General features: G+C 67.1%; 11 protein-coding genes across 12 annotated transcripts; 5 read left to right on the top strand and 6 right to left on the bottom strand.

Moving 5' to 3' along the window:
- Positions 1–5: 5 nt before the first annotated feature.
- MICPUN_56637 (predicted protein) lies at positions 6–1,576 on the bottom strand. Its single transcript, XM_002500312.1, has one exon. It carries the CDS (start codon positions 1,418–1,420, stop codon positions 134–136), a length of 1,287 nt encoding a protein of 428 aa, XP_002500358.1. The 5' UTR covers positions 1,421–1,576; the 3' UTR covers positions 6–133.
- Positions 1,577–2,025: 449 nt separating this feature from the next.
- Positions 2,026–2,385, top strand: MICPUN_56636 (predicted protein; the record flags this gene model as incomplete). Its single annotated transcript, XM_002500757.1, has 1 exon — positions 2,026–2,385. One exon carries the CDS (start codon positions 2,026–2,028, stop codon positions 2,383–2,385), a length of 360 nt encoding a protein of 119 aa, XP_002500803.1.
- Positions 2,386–2,453: 68 nt separating this feature from the next.
- Positions 2,454–6,866, bottom strand: MICPUN_56635 (predicted protein; the record flags this gene model as incomplete). Its single annotated transcript, XM_002500311.1, has 1 exon — positions 2,454–6,866. The coding sequence occupies one exon, from the start codon at positions 6,864–6,866 to the stop codon at positions 2,454–2,456; it is 4,413 nt and encodes a 1,470-aa protein (XP_002500357.1).
- Positions 6,867–7,043: 177 nt separating this feature from the next.
- MICPUN_56634 (predicted protein) lies at positions 7,044–8,037 on the top strand (the record flags this gene model as incomplete). Its single annotated transcript, XM_002500756.1, has 2 exons — positions 7,044–7,949; positions 8,023–8,037. The coding sequence occupies 2 exons, from the start codon at positions 7,044–7,046 to the stop codon at positions 8,035–8,037; spliced, it is 921 nt and encodes a 306-aa protein (XP_002500802.1).
- Positions 8,038–8,142: 105 nt separating this feature from the next.
- MICPUN_56633 (predicted protein) lies at positions 8,143–10,353 on the bottom strand (the record flags this gene model as incomplete). Its single annotated transcript, XM_002500310.1, has 1 exon — positions 8,143–10,353. The coding sequence occupies one exon, from the start codon at positions 10,351–10,353 to the stop codon at positions 8,143–8,145; it is 2,211 nt and encodes a 736-aa protein (XP_002500356.1).
- A 540-nt stretch (positions 10,354–10,893) lies between these two features.
- On the bottom strand, positions 10,894–12,230 carry MICPUN_80273 (predicted protein; the record flags this gene model as incomplete). The annotated part of the gene is made up of 4 exons (XM_002500309.1): positions 10,894–11,534; positions 11,668–11,731; positions 11,842–12,045; positions 12,138–12,230. The coding sequence occupies 4 exons, from the start codon at positions 12,228–12,230 to the stop codon at positions 10,894–10,896; spliced, it is 1,002 nt and encodes a 333-aa protein (XP_002500355.1).
- A 302-nt stretch (positions 12,231–12,532) lies between these two features.
- Positions 12,533–14,333, top strand: MICPUN_56631 (predicted protein; the record flags this gene model as incomplete). Its single annotated transcript, XM_002500755.1, has 2 exons — positions 12,533–14,283; positions 14,318–14,333. The coding sequence occupies 2 exons, from the start codon at positions 12,533–12,535 to the stop codon at positions 14,331–14,333; spliced, it is 1,767 nt and encodes a 588-aa protein (XP_002500801.1).
- Positions 14,334–14,417: 84 nt separating this feature from the next.
- On the bottom strand, positions 14,418–15,424 carry MICPUN_79527 (predicted protein; the record flags this gene model as incomplete). Of its 2 annotated transcripts, none has more annotated exons than XM_002500308.1 (1): positions 14,418–15,417. In XM_002500308.1, one exon carries the CDS (start codon positions 15,185–15,187, stop codon positions 14,441–14,443), a length of 747 nt encoding a protein of 248 aa, XP_002500354.1. The 2 variants fall into 2 exon arrangements, with proteins under 2 accessions (XP_002500354.1, XP_002500353.1); XM_002500307.1 differs by having other exon boundaries at positions 15,197–15,424.
- Positions 15,425–15,526: 102 nt separating this feature from the next.
- MICPUN_56629 (predicted protein) lies at positions 15,527–16,039 on the top strand (the record flags this gene model as incomplete). The annotated part of the gene is made up of 1 exon (XM_002500754.1): positions 15,527–16,039. One exon carries the CDS (start codon positions 15,527–15,529, stop codon positions 16,037–16,039), a length of 513 nt encoding a protein of 170 aa, XP_002500800.1.
- Positions 16,040–16,095: 56 nt separating this feature from the next.
- Positions 16,096–16,596, bottom strand: MICPUN_56628 (predicted protein; the record flags this gene model as incomplete). Its single annotated transcript, XM_002500306.1, has 1 exon — positions 16,096–16,596. One exon carries the CDS (start codon positions 16,594–16,596, stop codon positions 16,096–16,098), a length of 501 nt encoding a protein of 166 aa, XP_002500352.1.
- Positions 16,597–16,734: 138 nt separating this feature from the next.
- MICPUN_107857 (predicted protein) lies at positions 16,735–17,977 on the top strand. The gene has a single exon (XM_002500753.1). The coding sequence runs from the start codon at positions 16,770–16,772 to the stop codon at positions 17,910–17,912; it is 1,143 nt and encodes a 380-aa protein (XP_002500799.1). The 5' UTR covers positions 16,735–16,769; the 3' UTR covers positions 17,913–17,977.
- Positions 17,978–18,068: the final 91 nt, after the last annotated feature.

Below are 18,068 nucleotides of genomic sequence, written 5' to 3'. Positions count from 1 at the left end.
CGGAGTTTTCGAGGGACTTCACGTATTTCGTATCAAAATGAATCAGGGATCTATCCTTTAGCAAGCAGCGACTCCAGGGGCTGGCGATCGAAACGCCCAGCCAGCCCCCGACGACTCGACTCCACGGACGAAGTCACGGCTCCACGGACGAAGCCTTCATCGCGGGAAGCCTGCTATAGCTGGCGACTTTCTTGACGGTCTTCTTCTTGGGCGCCGCGGCGTCGCCGGAGGATGACGGGTCCTCCTCCTCCACCTCCTGCAAGCTCCACACCCGCTTCATCCCCGCGACTCTCGTGTGCGGGACGGTCGCGCCGCACTCCACCATGTGCATGTACTGCTTGTTCGTCACCGCGAACGCGCTGCCCCGGATCTTGCCAGCCTTGTGCAGCTCCAGCTCGTCGTCCACGAACCGGATGTCGAGCGTCCTCTGGTGCGTGTACAAGCCGGCGTCCTGCATGGGGAGCACCCACGCGACCTCGTCCGACTCGTTGTGGTGCGAGTGCCACCACCCGGGCGGGGTGATGAAGACGCCGCCGGGGGTCCAGTCGCACCGGATCGGGTCGATGATGTCGCCGTTCGCGTCGATCTCCTTGCCCATCAGCGTGTAGACGTTGGGCGACGCGGCGACGGCCAAATCCAGCGCCACCGAGTTGTGCCTGTGGGGTCTCTGCACAGTCTTGGCCGGGATGGAGTTGAGGAGGGACCAGAGGACGTGCGTCAAAGTCTTGGTCTGATCGCACGCCTTGTTACCGAGGAGGACGCCGAGTCGGTTGCGCTCGCCCTCGGTCTGCTGGTGCGAGATCTCCTGCACCTGCGCGAGCATCTTCTCGCGCGAGAAAAAGGTGGGTTCGAATTTCTTTCCATTGGGTTTGACCCCGAGGTAGTCCATGAGGGGTTCGTCGTGGATCCAGTAGAGCGCGGCGCCGCCCTTTTCGGCTTCCACGCAGGTGTGCTTGAGGGCGCCCTCGGTGACGGGGACGACGAAGAGGTCGCCGTCGCCCCACGAGACGGTGCCGTGCTCGGAGGAGGTGGAGCCCGTGCCGCGGATGACGTAGAAGGCTTGAGAGGTGGCGTTGGCCTTGGTCTCGATGGACTCGCCGACGCGGACGCGGACGAAGGAGGCCATGAGGTTGGGGGATGTGCACGCGGTCTCGATGTCGAGGCAGTCGTTGATGTCGAAGGGGATGATGCGCGTCTCGCCCTCCTCGTGCAGCGAGGGGGGGTGGACGAGGACGGGGATCGGGGCCATGTCCGGGTTGGCCGCGGCGCCGTACTCGAAGATGTCGGCCGTCTCGGACCACTTAGCGACGGTGGCCTTGTTGGGGTCAGCCTTTCTCAACGGCGGGGAGTCCGGGCGGGGCAGGAGCGCCTCATACGGGGCGCTGTTGATCCGGGTGAGTCCTTCCTCGATGGCGACCATTGGTGGCGCGGCTTTTTTTGTTGTTGACGTGTCCGGGGCGCGAGCCGAGTCGCGGTGGTGCGCCGAGTGTTCTTCTGGGCGTCTTCTGCGATCTCACGCGGTGCTGACACCACCTGAGAGTGCGGGGGACGTGCGGTGGCGGATACGGACCCGAGGGGTATCGCCGGCGCGTGAGCTAAATGGACGGGCGTGGGCACCCAAACGGAATCAATACGTTTTACACTTGTCGACGCGTCGTCGCTTCAGGTGGCGAAAGCACGCGTCGTTTCGAACGCGTTTGTGGCTCGAATGCGGCCGTGGACCGAATCGCCTGTGCCAAACGGCGGGAAATAGGAAAATAAACGCCGTCCCGCCTCCGTCAAACGGAGAACAGATCTGGAAATTTTTGTCTCGCACAGTGTATTTAGTCTGACACGAATGCTAATTAAGAATCACTTGCAGTCTGACGAGTCACCGGGGTGCCGAGGGGTGCCGGTTGGGCCTCGGACTTTTTCGCGATTTGCCCCACGGCTGGATTTCTCGGTCGAAAAACTATTTCGCAGAGAAAAACGCTCACAAAACGAACGCGTGAAACGAAACGAACGCGCCACCACACCCATTCGAACATGAGCACGACCGTCACCGTCATCCGAAAGCGGCCGCACTGCAGCGCCACCAGCGTGCACGAGCAGGAAGCCATCAAGCTAATGCCCCCTCCCCCGCCCCTCTTGGTGCCGGTGATGGAGTCGGAGTGGGAGAGAAAGAGGCGCCAGTCCGATATTCGCCGCGCAGAGAACGCGTTTATGGAGCAGCAATTGAGGCGGGAGAGGGCGGAGGTGGAGAGGATCGCGTGCGAGCGGACGCGCATCGCCATGGACAACTGCGAGCGATCGGAGCTGCACGCATTTCTGGAGGAGCTTCGCGTCTCCGGCAGGGTCTCCGCGGACGAGATCGTCAAGCGACTCGCCTGCCGCGTCCCAGCCTGAGTCAACAATATTCTTTCTTTTCAACTGCGCTTGGAATAAAACGTCACGCCCACGCTTCATCGTCCGTCTCACGCGGTAACCCCGAACGTCCCGAGCGCGGCCAACTCCCTCGCCACGTCCGCGCCGACCTGAAGGTACTGCGACGCCTTCTTACGACGCCGCCGCCCGCCCTCCGCCCCGACCCCGCTCGCGCTCTCCTCCTGGATCCGAACGATCCTCGCCAAGAAAAAAGCTCGCTCGTTGGCCTCGCCCGTCGCGCCGAGCCCGCACCCGTAACCCCTCGCGCACGTCGCCCCGGTGCACTCCGCGAGCTCGCGCAGCCTCGCGGCCGCGGCGCCCATCGCGGGTACCCGCCCGTAAGAGACCGCCGGCTTCGGAACGGAAGATGCCGGGCCAGTCGCCGCGGGGGGGGGTCCCCCGCCGACACCCCCGCGAGGAGGAGGACGACAGTCGACGAGCCGATCTCCGAGGCACGCGTCCACGGCGAGACGCTCGATGCGCGCGGATGCTTCCCTCGCGACGTCCCCGCCCCCGCCGATCGTGTGCCTCGGTTCCCCCGCCAGGTCCGCACCGCCCCTCTCCTCCGCGTCGTCGCTCGGGTCGAACCAGCCGCCGTCGCCGCCGTCGCCCCACGCTGCCCCGGCGCCGCCGAGCCAGCCGCCGACGTCGACGCGCTCGGCGGCGCCGTTGGACGGGCCCGTGACGGTGGCGCGCGCGGGGTTAAGCATGGCGTCCGCCGCGGAGAGCGACGCGGAGAGCGACGCGAGCGAGTCCAGCTCGCGGAGGGCGCGAGCCCAGTCGTCGCCGGGGTACGCGTCCGGGGGCGTCTCCGGTGAGTCACCGCCCGGTGACTCACCGCCCGGCGCTCGCTCGGCGAACCTGGCGGCAGCCTCGGCGAGGTAGGCGTCGCGCGCGGCGTCGGCAGCCGCGGCGACCTTCGCCGCCCGCTCAGCCTCCTCTCCGTCCTCGTCGTCGCCGTTCGCCGCCGAACGCCCGGCGGCGACGAGTCCGAGTGAACCCCTGCGATCCCCCCCTCGCCCGCCAACCGATCCTAACGGCCCCTTCTCGATCCTCGCGTCGTTCCTGGCGGCGCGTTCAGCCTTGGCGGCGGCGGCGGCGGCGACAACCTCCGCGCGCCTGCGCACGGCCGCCTCCTCCGCCCGGCGCTCCGTCTCGCGCTCCTCGATTTGGCTCGCTTCGGCTACGAGGCTCATAGCATACAGCGCCCTCGCCGGCGCGAGAGCCTCCGCGGCGGCGACGCGCGGGTCCACCCGCGCGATCAGCTCGGCCGCGACGGCCGCGACGGCGTTGGTGTCGTACTCGAGCGCCGCGACCGCCGCCGTCGATCGCGACTTGGTCGTGCCACGGGTCGGTCGTCGCGTCATCTCCGCGGCTGGGCTCGACGCGGCGAACTGCGCGGAGAGCAAAGCTCTGCGAACGTCACCGGCGTCGGCGAGCCGCGCCGCCGACGCCACCTCACCGGGCGAGACCCGCTTACCCTCCGCGGCCGCCACCAACGACGCGTAGACGGCGGCGTCGGCTGGGGACGGGCTCCTGAAACGAACCCGCGCGAGCCTCAGGCCGTCGCCGGATGTTCCCGCCGGGAGCGGCGCGTCGATCAAGGAGGGGAGGGAAGGGGAGTTGGAGGTGAGGACGATGGGGCGCTTGGCGCCGGCGATGAGCTGCGCGAGCGCCGCCATGAAACCCCGATCCTCGCCCCGCAGGACGTCCACCTCCTCGAAGAGTATCAGCGTGTTCCGCGCCGTCTCCTTGGCGGTGTCCTTTTTGGCGGTGTCCTTCGCGGGTGCGGACGTCGTCGTCGCCGCCGGGGCGGGTTTCTTGCCGAAGAAGCCCCCGATGCCGCCGGCGCCCTGTTTTTTCTGCTCGTCGCCCCCTCCGCCGATTCGTCTCGACTGCGTCGCCTCGCCAAACTGGCTGAGCACCTCGAGCCCGCTGCGCTTGCGCGAGGGGTTAACCTCGAGCACCTTGAACCCAAACTCCTCCGCCGCGGCGTACACGGCCGAAGTCTTACCCGAACCGACGGGCCCGCACAGCAAAAGACCGTTCGCGGGAAGGCCGCCTCTCTTGGTCACCAGGGGCGCGTACGTTCCGAGGCTCCCGCTGCTCTCGTCGTCCCACTCGTCGCACTCCTCGTCGCTCGTATCGTCGTCGCTTGCTGCCGCGTTCCCGCGTCCCTTCTTCCGCCGCTTCCCCTTCCTCCCGCCGTTTCCCGCCTTTTCCTTGTCCTTGGGCGGTTTCACAACCACCCCCGCCTCCTCGGCGAAAATCCGCGACGACCACGCGTCGAGCCAATCGCGAACCCCTCGAGCCGCGCCGCCGTCGCACACCAGCTGATCCGTGGCGGCCGGCGCGTACGCGTCCGTCCACAGGGCACCGGCGGCGGCGGCGGGACCGATCGAGGGAGTCGACCGATCCAAACGCGAACCGTCGGTGGAAGATGAACCGTCGCGCCCGGCGGCCCGAGCGGCGCCGCGAGCCCTGAGCGACGCGAGTCGCGCTCGGAGCTCGCCGCGCGCCGACGCGAGCTCGCCGGAGACGATGGCGCCGGCGTTCCATCGACCCTCGGACGCCAACACGTATCGCGCCGCGTCGGTGAGGTAGGCATCCTCCGCCTCCTCCAGGTCCACGCCTTCCTCACCGCCCGGGTCCTCCTCCTCTTGCTCCTCCTCGGTGTCCACCGCCGCGGGGGGCGAGAGCGCGCGTCTGATCGAATCGAGCGTCGCGTCGGGCGACGGGTTAAACCGTCCATCTCGAGTTATTTTCCGCGGCGGGCCCGCGACGGACGCGAGCGCGTTCCTGCCGACCGCCTCGTCCTCCGCGACGGTCGGGTCGATGGGTGGGGTGATATGAACCGGCGGCATGGCCCTCTCGATCGGCGCGGGGAGGACGTAGAGCCCGAGCGGGTTGAGAGACGCGGCGCTCGCGCCGCTCTCCTTCGCCGCCGCCGCTTTTTCCTTTTGCATGGCGAAGAAGTGGTGCACCTTCTTCCCGGTGGACAGGGCCGCGTCCGTCTGTTTCACAGCCTCGAGGTCGCGCATGAGCGCCTGCTTCGCCTCCCTCTCGGCCGCCACGCGCCGCTCGTCCGGGGTCATGAAGAAAGGGTTGGCCCTCCTCTTCTCGTCGTTTGCCTTTTTCCGCTTTGCGGCTCTCCTCTGCGCGACGCCCCCGCCCGCATTCGTCACCCCGTGCTCGGCGCACCGCGCGCAGAACCACTCGTTCGCGGGTGTCGAATCCAAATCCACGCACTTGGCGTGAAACACCCCGTCGCACCCGTCGCAGAGGAGGCCGTCGTCGTCGTCAACGCCGCAGATTTCGCACGAGCCGTCGGCCAATAAAGCGGCATCCTCGGCGGCTCTCCTTCTCTCCTCCTCCTCAGCCTTGGCCCTGGCGTCAGCCTCAGCCTTGGCCACGGCGGCCGCCTCGGCCTCAGCCTTGGCCTTCGCCTCAGCCTCAGCCTTCGCCCTCGCCTCAGCCTCAGCCTTCGCCCTCGCCTCAGCCTCGGCTTTCGCCTTGGCCTCAGCCTCGGCTTTCGCCCTCGCCTCCGCCTCGGCTTTCGCCCTCGCCTCCGCGGCGGCCTTCTCCTTCTTGCGCTGCGCCGCGACCAGCAGCGGGTGCGTCTTCTTAGCCTCCGAGGCGGACACCACCGCGGCCGTGGGATCGGGCTCGTGGTCCTGAACCGGGGACGCCGTCGCCGCCGCCGCCCCCTCCGCCGGCACAGCTGTCGGCGCCTCTGTCGCCACCGGCACAGCTGTCGGCGCCTCTGTCGCCGCCGCCGCCGCCGCCGCCTTCGCGCGCCGGTCCTCCTCGTCAGCCTCTGACGCCGCGAGCGCCGCCGCGATGGCCGCGGCCTCTTCGGCCTCATCCGCCGCGAGTTTCTCGGCCCTGGTCGGCATCCTTGAAGGTGCATCCTCGTCCGAACCGGACCCGCCCTTACCGCCGCCTCCGAAGAACGACGTGATGCCCGGCCCCGTCGACGGCTTGGCTCGCGCAGCCTTCTTCGCGGGTGGCTTCGCCGAGGCCGACGACTTGGGATCCGATGCCGGGGTGGGTCGCTTGCCGAGGACGTCCGCGAGGGATCTGGCGGGATCGCCGCTCGATGGACCGGCGGGCGTCGTCGTCGTCGGGGCGACGGGGGCGTCATCGGGCGACCGCGACGGAGGGAGCTCGGCGCCCGCGTCGTCATCCCTCGCATCCGCGGTCACCCCGGCGGCCCCCGAGCGCTCGTCATCGTCGTCGTCCGCGGTCAGCGATCGCGGCTCCGATTGCGGAAGGTCCGGCGTGCCCGCTGATTTGCCCCCGCTGCCCGGAGCAGCCGCCTCCGTCTGAGCCGTGGAGGTGCCCATCGCGCCCGGTCCAACGTTTTCATTCATCGGGGAGTCGCCGCCCCCCGCCGCCGTCTCCTTCGCGCCGGTCGCCCCCGGAGCCGTACCCGCATGGTCGAGCTCCTCCGACGCCTCCATCCGCGTCGCTCTTTTATCGCGTCGACGCGGCACCCGCGTCCTCGCCCCTCTGAACCGCGCCGATCTCGGCCGGAATATTTTGAAAAGCAGAACCGCTGGAGCGCGCTGCCGCTGTCGCGGGCTGCTGTGGGGAGATAACAACCGAATAAATGAGTCACGCCCGCCACTTCGAGCGCGATGTCGAGCTCGCTCCTCCGTCCGTCCCTCCTCGCGATCGCCTCCCGACACGCCATGTCATCCCCGACGAAGGCTGCGCTCGGGCGCAAACACGCCTCCCCCGCGAGGAGGAGCTTTGACGTGACCGTTTCCGCGGCCGCCTCTCAGAATGTGGATAAAAAGTACGTCCCCGGCGAGCCGATCGCGAACGCCTGCGTCGTCGTCACCGGTGCCAACCGCGGCATCGGCCTCGAATTTTGCAAGCAGATCCTCGCCAAGTCCCCTGGTAACTCCGTCATCGCGTCTTGTCGCGACCCAAACGCCGCGGATGACCTTGTCGCGCTCCAGAAGGAGGTTGGCGAGTCGCGCCTCGCGGTGGTCGCCCTGGACGTCGCCGACGAGACCTCGATCGCGAGTTGGGCGCAGGGCCTCGGCGCCCTGGAGCCCGTCCAGGCGCACGGCGGATCCATCGATGTCGTCATCAATAACGCGGGCACCACCGGCACCGACGGATACAGCAAGTGGGAGCTCGAGGACATGACCGCCGACGAGATGATGCACGTGTACAAGATAAACACCGTCGGTCCGCTGCTGGTCACCCAGCAGCTCGTCAAGCGCGGGCTCATCGGCGACCCCGGGTCCCTCAACCCCGTTTCGCTCGTCGGAAACGTGACGTCGAAAGTCGGCAGCGTGGACGATAACGGCAGCGGGAAAGGGTACGCGTACAGGGCGAGTAAAGCCGCGCTCAACATCGTCAACAAGAGCATGAGCATCGACCTCGCGGATCGAGGAATCTGGTGCCAACTCCTGCATCCCGGTTGGGTGCGAACGCGGATGACCGAAGGCCGGGGGCTGATTGACGCGGACGAGAGCGCCCGCGGCCTCATCAGGTGCGTGATGTTTCGCGAAACACGTCTCTTTCCACTCGTACACTACAAACGATCCACAAACTCTTCGGCGTTGACGTCATTTTTCGCTCATTTTTCGCTCATTTTTGCAGGGCTATGGAGGGTGAGTTTGGTCCCATCAACGGGTGCTGGTACGACTACAAGGGCGACGAGATACCCTGGTAACACAGCCGAACATAGCGTGCGTCCGATCCACCTCGTGACTCGCCCCGTCACAGCCTGAGCTCGGCCACCCGCGCAGCCTCCACGTCGCGCCCTCCCCCGCCCCCCGTCGTCGCCGGCCGATTCTCCCCCGGCCTCGCCCCCGCCACCCGCTCGCAGTCCCTCTTCCTGTGCGACCGATCCCCGCACCTCCAGCAGTAGTCCCGCCCCGCGCCCGTCTCCATCCCTCGCGCCGCGCCCCACCCCGCCCGCTCGAACACCGCCACGCACGACGCCACCCGGGGATCATCCCTGGACCACTCGCGAGCGGCGTCGAGCCCGGCGGCGGCGAAGACCTCGGTGGGGACGAAAGGCGCCGTCCCGAGCGCGCACGCCCCCGCGAGCGCCACCGCGTCCCGCACCAGCTGCTCCGGCCCGCTGGAGACGCACACGACCCCGACCACCCGTTTCGACGCGCGGAGCGCCAGCCTCGGGACCCGAGGGGGATGGACGGTGGAACCCGAGGCTTTTTCTTCCCCCGCTGGCAGCACCAGCACCAGGGGGGACGACCCAAACTCCGCCACCGGGAGGTTCTCGTCGACGCGCGCCACCGCCTCCGCGACGGGATCGCGATCGCCGGAGTCGGCACCCTCGGCACCCTCGGCACCCGTACGAAGCGCGCCGACGCCGTCGCGCGTGAGCTCCACGACGACCGGTCGAACCGAGTCTTCCAAACCGGGCATCCGCGCTTCGAAACCGCACCGCTTTGAAACCCGACCGGCGGCGTCGGCCGCGGCGTCTCCCGCGGAGGACGAACGCGTGTGGGACACCTCGCACACGACCGCGCCGCGCGCCACCGCGGTGAGCCACGCGGGAAGCGCGACGCTCGCGGCGGGTGGGTCGTCCCCCGCTTCGTCGGGTCCCCGGGGCGTTTTTGGATTTGAAGCGACGGGCGTCGGGGGCCGCGTGACGGGCGCGAATAAACCCTTGGCGCGCCCCGCGGAGGTGAGGTTGAGCCGCGGCGGGGGCGGTGACTCACCGGGCGGCGGGTCGCGGCGTCGGGGCGACGCGAGGGTGGGCGCGGTGGACGGCCGACCGACGCCGCCCGCGCCGAAGCTCCCGTCTCCCTCGCCGCTTTTCGACCCTTTCCTCGCCCATCTCGCCCACCCCCGGAGGCACGCCCTCAGCGTCCTCTGCCCCTCGCCCTCGATCCTCGCCAACCCCGCGATGGCGGCGCAGTTATCCCGGAGGATCCTCGCGATCCTCCTCGCCGCGCCCGCCACCGCGTCACGCTCTACCTCCGCCCGGGCCTCCCACGGCACCGTCCTCGCTCGAGCCGCCGCGAGCGCCGCCGCGGACCTTCGACCGTCCCTCAGCGCCCGGGCCGTCTCTGACCGTTTCTGGCCGTTTCTGGCCGCCTCCGCCGCGGCGGCCGCCGCGCCCGGGCACAGCTGTCGCACGGGCTCGCCCCCCGGCCCGGTGACGTTCACCGCGACCGAGCGATCGGACGGTCCCGACGACTCGAGATCGAACCAGACTCCCTCCCCCGGCGCGAGAGTATCGGCTCCCCCCGCCAAGGCGTCGCGGGTCACGGAGACCTCCTTCGTCGCGAATTCCTCCTCGCCGCCGCCTGCGCCCTCGTTCCTCGCGCCCACGACGCCGTCCGGGACGATGGCGCCGACGCCTCGCGCCGGTTTCCACCACGCCACGCGGCCCGACCCGCCGGGCTTCGGCAGGGCTCTTCGGACGTCGTCGGCGTCGACGACGGGATCCCTGACGGCGACGTCGTACGCGCCGACGTAGATCTTGCCGACGACGTACGCGGCGTAGCCCTCCTCGTGTGGCCTGTTGTTGGCCACGGCCCACGCGCTGTCCCTCGGCGGGTTCCCCTGCCCCTCCACGGTCTTGAGCTGGTCGTAGAGCTTGGCGCCCCGGCCGCCGCCCCCCGTGCCGATGGACGAGTGCGCGATGTCGTCGTAGCTCTCGCCGTCCACGATGGCGCGGTACTCGTCGTAGAACCTCGCGGCGCCTCCGGGCATCAGCCGGAGGTTCTCCCATCGAACGTGCTCGCGCTCGAGCTCGAGGTACGGCCCGTGGTCCCCGAGGAGCACGCGGCGGTACCCGACCGCGATGACTCGATCGCCCCTCGCGCATCGGACCTCCACGTCGGGGTCGCCGTCGGGGCCGATCCCGAGGTGACGCCGGACGCATCGCAGGTCCCGGCGGCGGTTCCACAGGCCTTTGGTGTGGACGGCATCGCCCGGGGGTTCGTCGTCGGCCATCGTCCCCGTCGGATCCCCGCCGCCCCGCGCTGTGACGGGAAGCCTTCGTTTGCCGAGAGTTGTTACTTCCGAGAGGAGAGAAGTCTTTGGTCACGTGTTGAAAAGTCCCATGTTAGAGCCTTGGGCGCGGAGCGAATGAGAGGGGCGATTGAGCAGTCGATCCAACTCTGCGATGGGCAGATCTCGGGGGGACAGCCGAGGAAGGGGGCGTTCATCGACGTGGCCGGTTTTTTAAGAGAGGCGCCACCAGTGCGCGGCTTTGCCTTGAGTAAGTTTCAGTCAAAAGTTAAATTAGACTACGCGACGACGCGCGCGGCCGATTCCCGGATGGGTCCGCGCTCGTTAACCCAAAATAATAAAGTTGTCCCGTTAACGACACGCGAGCAACGCCGGCTTTATTTCGCCGACAAACGTTTTGGCCCCCTTCACTCGACCGCGCGCCGCGTCGCGTCTACGCCCGTCGATCCTTAAAAGTTTCGATCCTCCTCGCGATCCGATGGCCGCCTTCGGCGCCGTTCGTCCGCGTCGCACGCGCGGTAGTCACTTCTCCGGCTCGAACACGCCCGCGTGCGTGTCCGTGGAGCACATGAACAGCGGGTTCTCCACCGTCATCACGCGAGTCTCCCGCTCGCACGCCTCCCTCACGGTTCTGTTCAGCGAGAACATCCTCGTGTGGGTGATGCCGTCGTAGTAGGAGAGGGCGCCGAGGCCCCGCGCCGCGAGTCGCTTGTCGAGTTCGCCGTTCGCGGTGATGCCGGTGTAGAGGTCCACGTGGTCCGCATCCTTCGTGGCGATGTTGAAACCCCACTCGGAGCAGAAGGAGGGCACGCACACGGTGTAGCCCCACACCTGGGGGAACACCTCCCTGAGCGTCTTGTTGATTGGGGTGAAAACCGCCTTGCAGTCGCGAACGGCGGCGCACCCCGACTGGGTCACGAGGATGCCCCCCGGCGCGAGCTTGGACTTGCACATCTCGTAGAACGAGGTGGTGTACAGCTGGTAGCACGGTCCGCCGTCGAGCGGGTCGGAGAGATCGCAGATTATGACGTCGATGGAGCCGTCTGGCTCAGCCTCCAGCCCGGCTTTGGCGTCGCCGATGACGAGCTTGGCCCGCGGGGACTCGTACGCGCCCGCGTTGTAGAACGGGGTGTGCTTGGCGCACATGTCGACAACCTCGCCGTCTGCGCGATGTCAAGGTCGTCGTCGGCGAGTGAGTTTCGGGAGAAGGGAGAGACGCGGGAGTCACGAAACGGCCGGGTGGCGAGACGGATGAAAAAGGGCACTCATGAAAAGCGGAGGGAGTTTGGGACGCACCGATGTCGACCATCTTGCACTCCTCGACGCTGGGGTGCTTCAGCACCTCGCGAAGGGTGGCGCCCTGTCGGATGATCGGCGTATCGTCAGCTCGGCGTACACGCGCGGGGAGCGCTCGATGCGGACGGATCGTGGGAACGCGTTCGCGCGGGTGTGGACGTGTGGGAAACGCACCTCTCCGCCGCCCGCGATGAACACCTTCTTGGGTTCCGGGTGCCCCGCGAGCGCGGGGTGGACGAGGGACTGGTGGTAGACGTACTCGTCATCCTCGGAGCTCTGCATGAGCCCGTCGGTGATGAGCAGACGGCCGAAGGGCTTGGTTTTGACCACCTCCACGGTCTGGAACTTGGACTGGCCCTTGTGGAGCACCTCCTCAACCTGCGGCGGCGGAGGGTGGATGGGGGGCGGCTCGGTGAGGATGGGCGAGCCGGCGAATTCGTGGCGAACGGGGACGGGGGCGCGGGACGCACCCTGTAGGAGATGGCGAGGCCATCCTCGAGGACCTCGTGGTACCAGTTGCCCTTGTCGAAGACGTCGGCGCCGATGCCGCTAGTGTGAGCCATGGTTCATACGCGCGTGCGCGCGAGATGCGAAAAGTGATGTCCTCTTGATGTCGGGAGTTCGGGTGTTCGACGTTTCGTCGAGTAAAGAACCAGCAAACCGCGCGGTCATCGTTCCGCTGTATCTCGATGGCTGCGCGGAGCGAGAATGGCCACACGAAATCAAAGAAATGGTCGCCACAGCGTTGTCAGTCAGAGATTTGTGGAAATTGGCCTCGAACCAGCCAGCTGCCAAAACACGACCAAAACGAGTTGCGGAAACCCGAGTTTTTCCAAATCGGGGGGTCAGTTGATTGGGCCGCGAGATGGTCGCGGAAGACGCCCCGCCCGCGGTGGAGACGGAGGAGTCACCCGCCCCCGCGGAGGGTGCTCCAGCCGCGGATGATCCCCCGCCGTCCCCGCCCGTCGAGGCGGAGGAAACCCCCGCCCCCAACCCGGACGATGATGCCCCCGCCCCGTCGGGGGATTCCCGCGTCGACGGAGGCGTCGTCGCGCGAGGACCCCGGACCGAGTCGCACCACGACGCCGGCGCGGGCGCCGAGGACCTCGTCGACTGCACCTTCGTCGTCCTCCCCGAGCGCTTCGAGCACTCCGCGACGATCCCCGCCACCGAGCCGTTCGCGTCGGTGAAGTCCATGCTCGCGTCCGCGCTTCCAATCCCACTCGACGCCGTGATGACCTTGCGACAGCCCGACGGCGGCGAGCCGCTCCCGGACGACGCGTGCCTCGCGGACTACGGCGTCGGTGCCGCGGACGAGGTCGACCTGGAGCTGGTCGTGGCGTACCGGACCGAGCGGGAGATGCGGGCGGAGGCGGAGGAGAACGCCAGGCGGGAGGCTGAAGATTTCGCTCGTTTAGAGGAGCAAGCCGCGGCGGCGGCGGCGGCGGAGGCGGCACAGCTGGCGGAGGAGTCCAGACTCGCGAACACGGACGCGCCGAGCTCGCTGCCGGAGACTCTGCGGGTCACGGTGAGGGGCGCACGGCGAGGCGAACCGTCGCGCGTGGTGACGGTTCGTATCGACGCGAGCGGTTGCGTCAAGCCGCGATACCTCGGCGGTTTTCGCGATCGGCGCGACGGTACCGTGTACCACCACGCCAGCAACCAGACGATCCCGACGAAACCCCGCGTGTGGAAGACCAAGTTCACCACCGAGACGCAGACGGCGCAGGGCAGGTCCAGGCTGGCGCAGACCACAGCGCAGGCGTCCACGCAGATGGCGAGGAAGGATCTCGTCATGGACGAGTCGCGGGACGTCGAGGTTTGGACTGGGAAGTACATGACGTATGACGAGGTCATGGTCATCAAGGCGAGGCACACCCTGACGCTGCAGAAATACTTCCGGGGTATGCGGGCGAGGCGGCTGGCGAACGAGCTCAGGGCCATTCGCGACGACGCCGTTCGCCGCGCGGAGGAGGAGGAGGCGGCGCGGGCGGCGGCGGAGGAGCGAAGGAGGAGGTTCGAGATTGAGCGCCGGATCAGGCCCAAAACCTCGGAAGATTTCGAGCTCCTCTACGACGAGCTGGAGCAGTGGCGCGTGCGGGAGACGGCCAAGGTGGAGGCTGAGTTTCCCCCCGAGACGGACGCGCGGCGCCTGGCGATGAGCCAGCTGCTCGCCAAGGAGACGGAGCTCATCCGAACCATCGGCAGGCTCCGAATAGCCGCCAACAACGCCAACAGGGAACGGAGGGTGGAGCGCGCGCTCGAGGACATGTCGCAGACGAAGCGGTGGGAGCGCAAGGACGGCTCGCTCGTCGAGGTGGACACGCCGTTCACGGTGCGGGCCAGGGAACTGGCTCGTCTATACGACGCGCTGCGGCTGGAGACGAGGCGCGACGTGTCGACGGATGAGCGCCTGGACGTGTTGGTGCACGTCAAGTGGACGGTGAAGGAATTCGACTGCGGGTTAACTCGCGAGATCGTGGAGCTGGCGGACCGCGAGGCGGATCTGCTGAACCGCGGGCGCGATCCGGCGGCGATGACGGGGCTTCGCAGGCGCATCGCGAATCTGTTTTTGCAGTTTGTCGAGACGCCGGAGTTTAACCCGGAGAGCGCGAGGTACTCGGTGACGAACGTGGTGAACGGGACGGAGACGGACGACGGACTGACGCTGCAGGAGGCGGCGATGCTGTCCGCGACGCGGAAGTTCTCGCGTCCCATCCGCAACCGTTGATGCAAAGGTGACGAAGGTACCGTTTCGGCAACGGAAATAGCTCTAAATCTGATCTACGGTCTCGATCTCTTTCGTCTCGACCTTCTCCTTATCCGCCGCCTCCTGCGGTTTATCTTTATCCCCTTCCGCCCATATGGACAGCAGCACGGTGTACGCGAAATTGATCGCGCTGAAGGCGGCCACCCTGTAGTCCACGGCTACCAGCCCGAACACCACCGCGTTTGCGGGGATCCAAAACCCCAGGTTCCCGAGCAGTAGTTCGCTGTACTCCCCCTTGAGCCTCGCCGACACCGCGGCCCTCAGCGGCAGTCTGGTGTCCATCATCATCGCCTCCATCGATATGAGGAACAAGGCGCACCACACCGGGGAGAACAGCGCCATGTCGACGACCACCTGATCGAAACACCGCGCCGCCTCGTTGCTCGTCCAACCCGAGCTCGCCGCGTCCAGCCACCCTATGAACACGTGAGAGATGCATCCGTCGAACCATCCGAACGCCGCGTACCGGTTCAGCCGTATGACGTCCAGCCCCTGCGGGGTCGGGGGTATCTCGCAATCGACGTCGACGCGGCACTCCTCCGCGCTCCGCTCCGCGCTTCGGGTCTCCGATGCCTGAGCCACGAGGTCGCTCGCGACGTATCCCGCCAAAACCACCCCGCCGTCGCTCGCGACTCGGACCACGTCGGCGATCTCGAGAGCGTTGGCGCGGACGACGCGTGATTTACGCCCCCCGGGCCGATGCGTCGGGCGCGGCGCGGCGATCACCGGAGTTACAGTCGCCACGCCCATCGGGATAGCTCACGTCTGGCGGAGATCCGTGGGTGGGGTGAACTGGTTCTTCTGCTGCCACGCCTTCACCTCCGCCTTGACATACTCGAGCCTGTGGGGCTGCACGAGGAGGTGGGTCTCGTCGAGGTCCTGGATCACGAAACGTTCCGCGGGCGGGAGCTGCTCGTTGATGTGGAGGATGTAAACCTTGCAGGGGATGTCGGTCTCTATCAGCGAGCCGTGCACGGCGGACACCATCTTGTGGTCTAGAATTCGACCTTGGCGGTCCTCGTCAGCTCCTATCAGCGTGATAATTTTGAACACAGCGTGTCGTGGCAGGGGCACTTCGAGCGGGGCAATATGGAGAAGACGACGATTTGGAGGCCAAACGTCAGGATCGACATCGAAGACGTCGTCGCGGATGCTGAAGTCGCGGATGAGGTGAACGATGCGAGTCTGACGAAGAAGGGGACGAAACGGAAGAGAGCCCACGTCGGCCCGTGCGAGCACGGGGTGAAGTATCGCTCATACTGTAAGGTGTGCAGTGCTTGCTCTCACGGTCGTCGGCGCTCTACGTGCAAGGAGTGCGGTGGTGCATCAATCTGCGAGCACGGTCGTGTGCGCTCTCAGTGCAAGGAGTGCGGCGGGTCTGAAATCTGCGAGCACGGTCGTCGGCGCTCTCTGTGCAAGGAGTGCGGCGGGGGCTCAATCTGCGAGCACGGTCGTCAGCGCTCTCAGTGCAAGGAGTGCGGCGGGGGCTCAATCTGCGAGCACGGCCGTCGGCGCTCTACGTGCAAGGAGTGCGGTGGAGGCTCGATCTGCGAGCACGGCCGTCGGCGCTTTCGGTGCAAGGAGTGCGGCAAAGAGTGTTAGCGTGACTTCGCGTTGAGTTGCTCAGTCTGTCAATAGTCTAGCTAGTTATACGACCGTCACTGGTTCTTCCTCTTCTCCTCCTCGAGCAGCTCCTCCAAGTACTTAATCTGCTTCTTCGCGACTGCCATGCCCGTGTCGAAACCCCGCTGCGTCTCCTCGTTCTTCTTCTCCAGCTTGAATATCTCCTTCTCCTGCTCCTTGCATCGCCCTTTGTACAGGTCCAGACTGTCCTTGACCTTGGCAAGCTCGCCCTCAACGGCCCGGAGCTTGCCGCCCAGCTCCGAGGCGTGCGCCCTCTCGTTTTCGAGCTCGTACTCCAGCTGCGCGACCTTCGCCTTCATGTCGCTGTTGCCACCGCCGAACAGCCTGGCGATGCCTGGCTTGTTCCTGGACCCACCGACGTCATCTTCTTTTTTCTTCAGGGAGGGGGCGTACGCCGGGGACCTGCCGATGGGCTTGAGGGCGACGGGATTCGGGCCGCTGTGGCGCGTGCGGGGCGCGCGCCCAGGCGCGACGAGCCCGGAGCTCGTGGACGCGACGATGAACGCGCGAGACATCACGGATCGTGTGGCCGCGATGCGTCGATGCGAGTGGGCGGGGTTTGCGAAAATATCCGGGCGGATTTCGTGGCTCGCAACCGTCGTCAGGTCGTGGGGGAGTTTCGAGGGGCTTCCGCGGCACTTGCACCCGCGCAGCCGCGTAGTCACACGCGCGTATCCGCGACGCCGGAATGATCTCAGCCACGATCGCGACGTGCCGCGCGGCGCCGGCGACCTCGGTACCGCGATCCCGAGCCGCCGCCCGCGCGGTCCCCTCGGCGATGCGCCCCGCGCCGACGGCAATCTCCAGATCTCGAGTCGCCGCGCGATCGGCGCCCGCGTTCAGGGAGGCGCGTCGCGTCCGCGGCGCCGCACTCCTCGCGCGCGCGTCCAAGGGCGACAGGGTATCCATCGGTGACATGAAGAAGGCCCTCGTGGCCGCGGGCGTGGACACCAGCTCGTGCTTCGAGCGAGCCGATCTCGAGGCCAAGTACGCCCTCCTCACCGACGATCAGAAGGCCATGAAGGGAGGAGGCTCATCAGGGGCGTCGGCGGGCTCCGGCTCCGGGGCATCGTCCTCATCGACCCAGCAGCAGGAGCAGCAGCGAGCGTCGTCGTCCTCCTCCTCCTCCTCTTCATCATCATCGTCTTCATCCACCTCCTCCTCCTCCTCCTCCTCCTCCTCGTCCTCGGAGACGAAGAAGGACTCGGGCTCGGGCTTCGACCCGAGCAAGGTGTTCCAGTCCGTCCTCAACACCATCCGCGAGACCGCAAACAGGGTCGACGTCAAGTGGGGCGTCGGCGCCAAGCTCAGGGAACAGACGAAGGGGTTCAGAGACGCAATCGTGAACCTCGACGAGAAGCTCGGCGCCACCGCGTTCGTCAAGAGAGTCGCGCCGCCCGCGTGGGCGGAGGTGCAAAAGTTCCGCGCCACGCCGCTGGGCAGGATCGCAAACTCCGTCTTCTTCATCTGGCTCTTCTTCTCCGGGTTCTTCTGGACCCTTGTCACGCTCGGAATCACCGGCGTGTTCCTCACCAATCTGCTCTTTCCCAACTTTTTCGCCGAGAGGGCGCAGAAGATGCAAGCCGAGGCGCAGGCGCGGTTCCGCGAGCAGCAGGCCGCCGGCATGGGCGGCATGGGCGGTAACCCCTACGGAGGCATGGGCGGCATGGGAGGCATGGGAGGCATGGGGGGTAACCCCTACGGCGGCATGGGAGGCATGGGAGGCATGGGAGGCGGCGGCGGCACGGGCGGAGGTTCGAGCTCCGCCGGCCGGAAGAGCTACGGGTCCGGGGACGTGTTCGACGTCGACGCCGACGTCAAGGACGCGTGAGAGTCGAGTCCACGGGATGGGCTAAACTTAGTGATGTGTGTCGTTGAGTCGTTTACTCGTGCGTTTGTCGCGCCCGGTACTTTTTTTCTGGCTCCCTTGCCAAAAATGTTGAGAAAACCGGATCCCCCTGCTCTGCTGTTTGTTGGATATTCGGTT

The sequence above is a fragment of the Micromonas commoda genome, chromosome 3, assembly GCF_000090985.2.
Source record: "Micromonas commoda chromosome 3, complete sequence".
Taxonomy (NCBI): domain Eukaryota; kingdom Viridiplantae; phylum Chlorophyta; class Mamiellophyceae; order Mamiellales; family Mamiellaceae; genus Micromonas; species Micromonas commoda.
The sequence above is the reverse complement of the archived record's forward strand: the minus strand, read 5'-3'. Positions and strand labels throughout refer to the sequence as shown.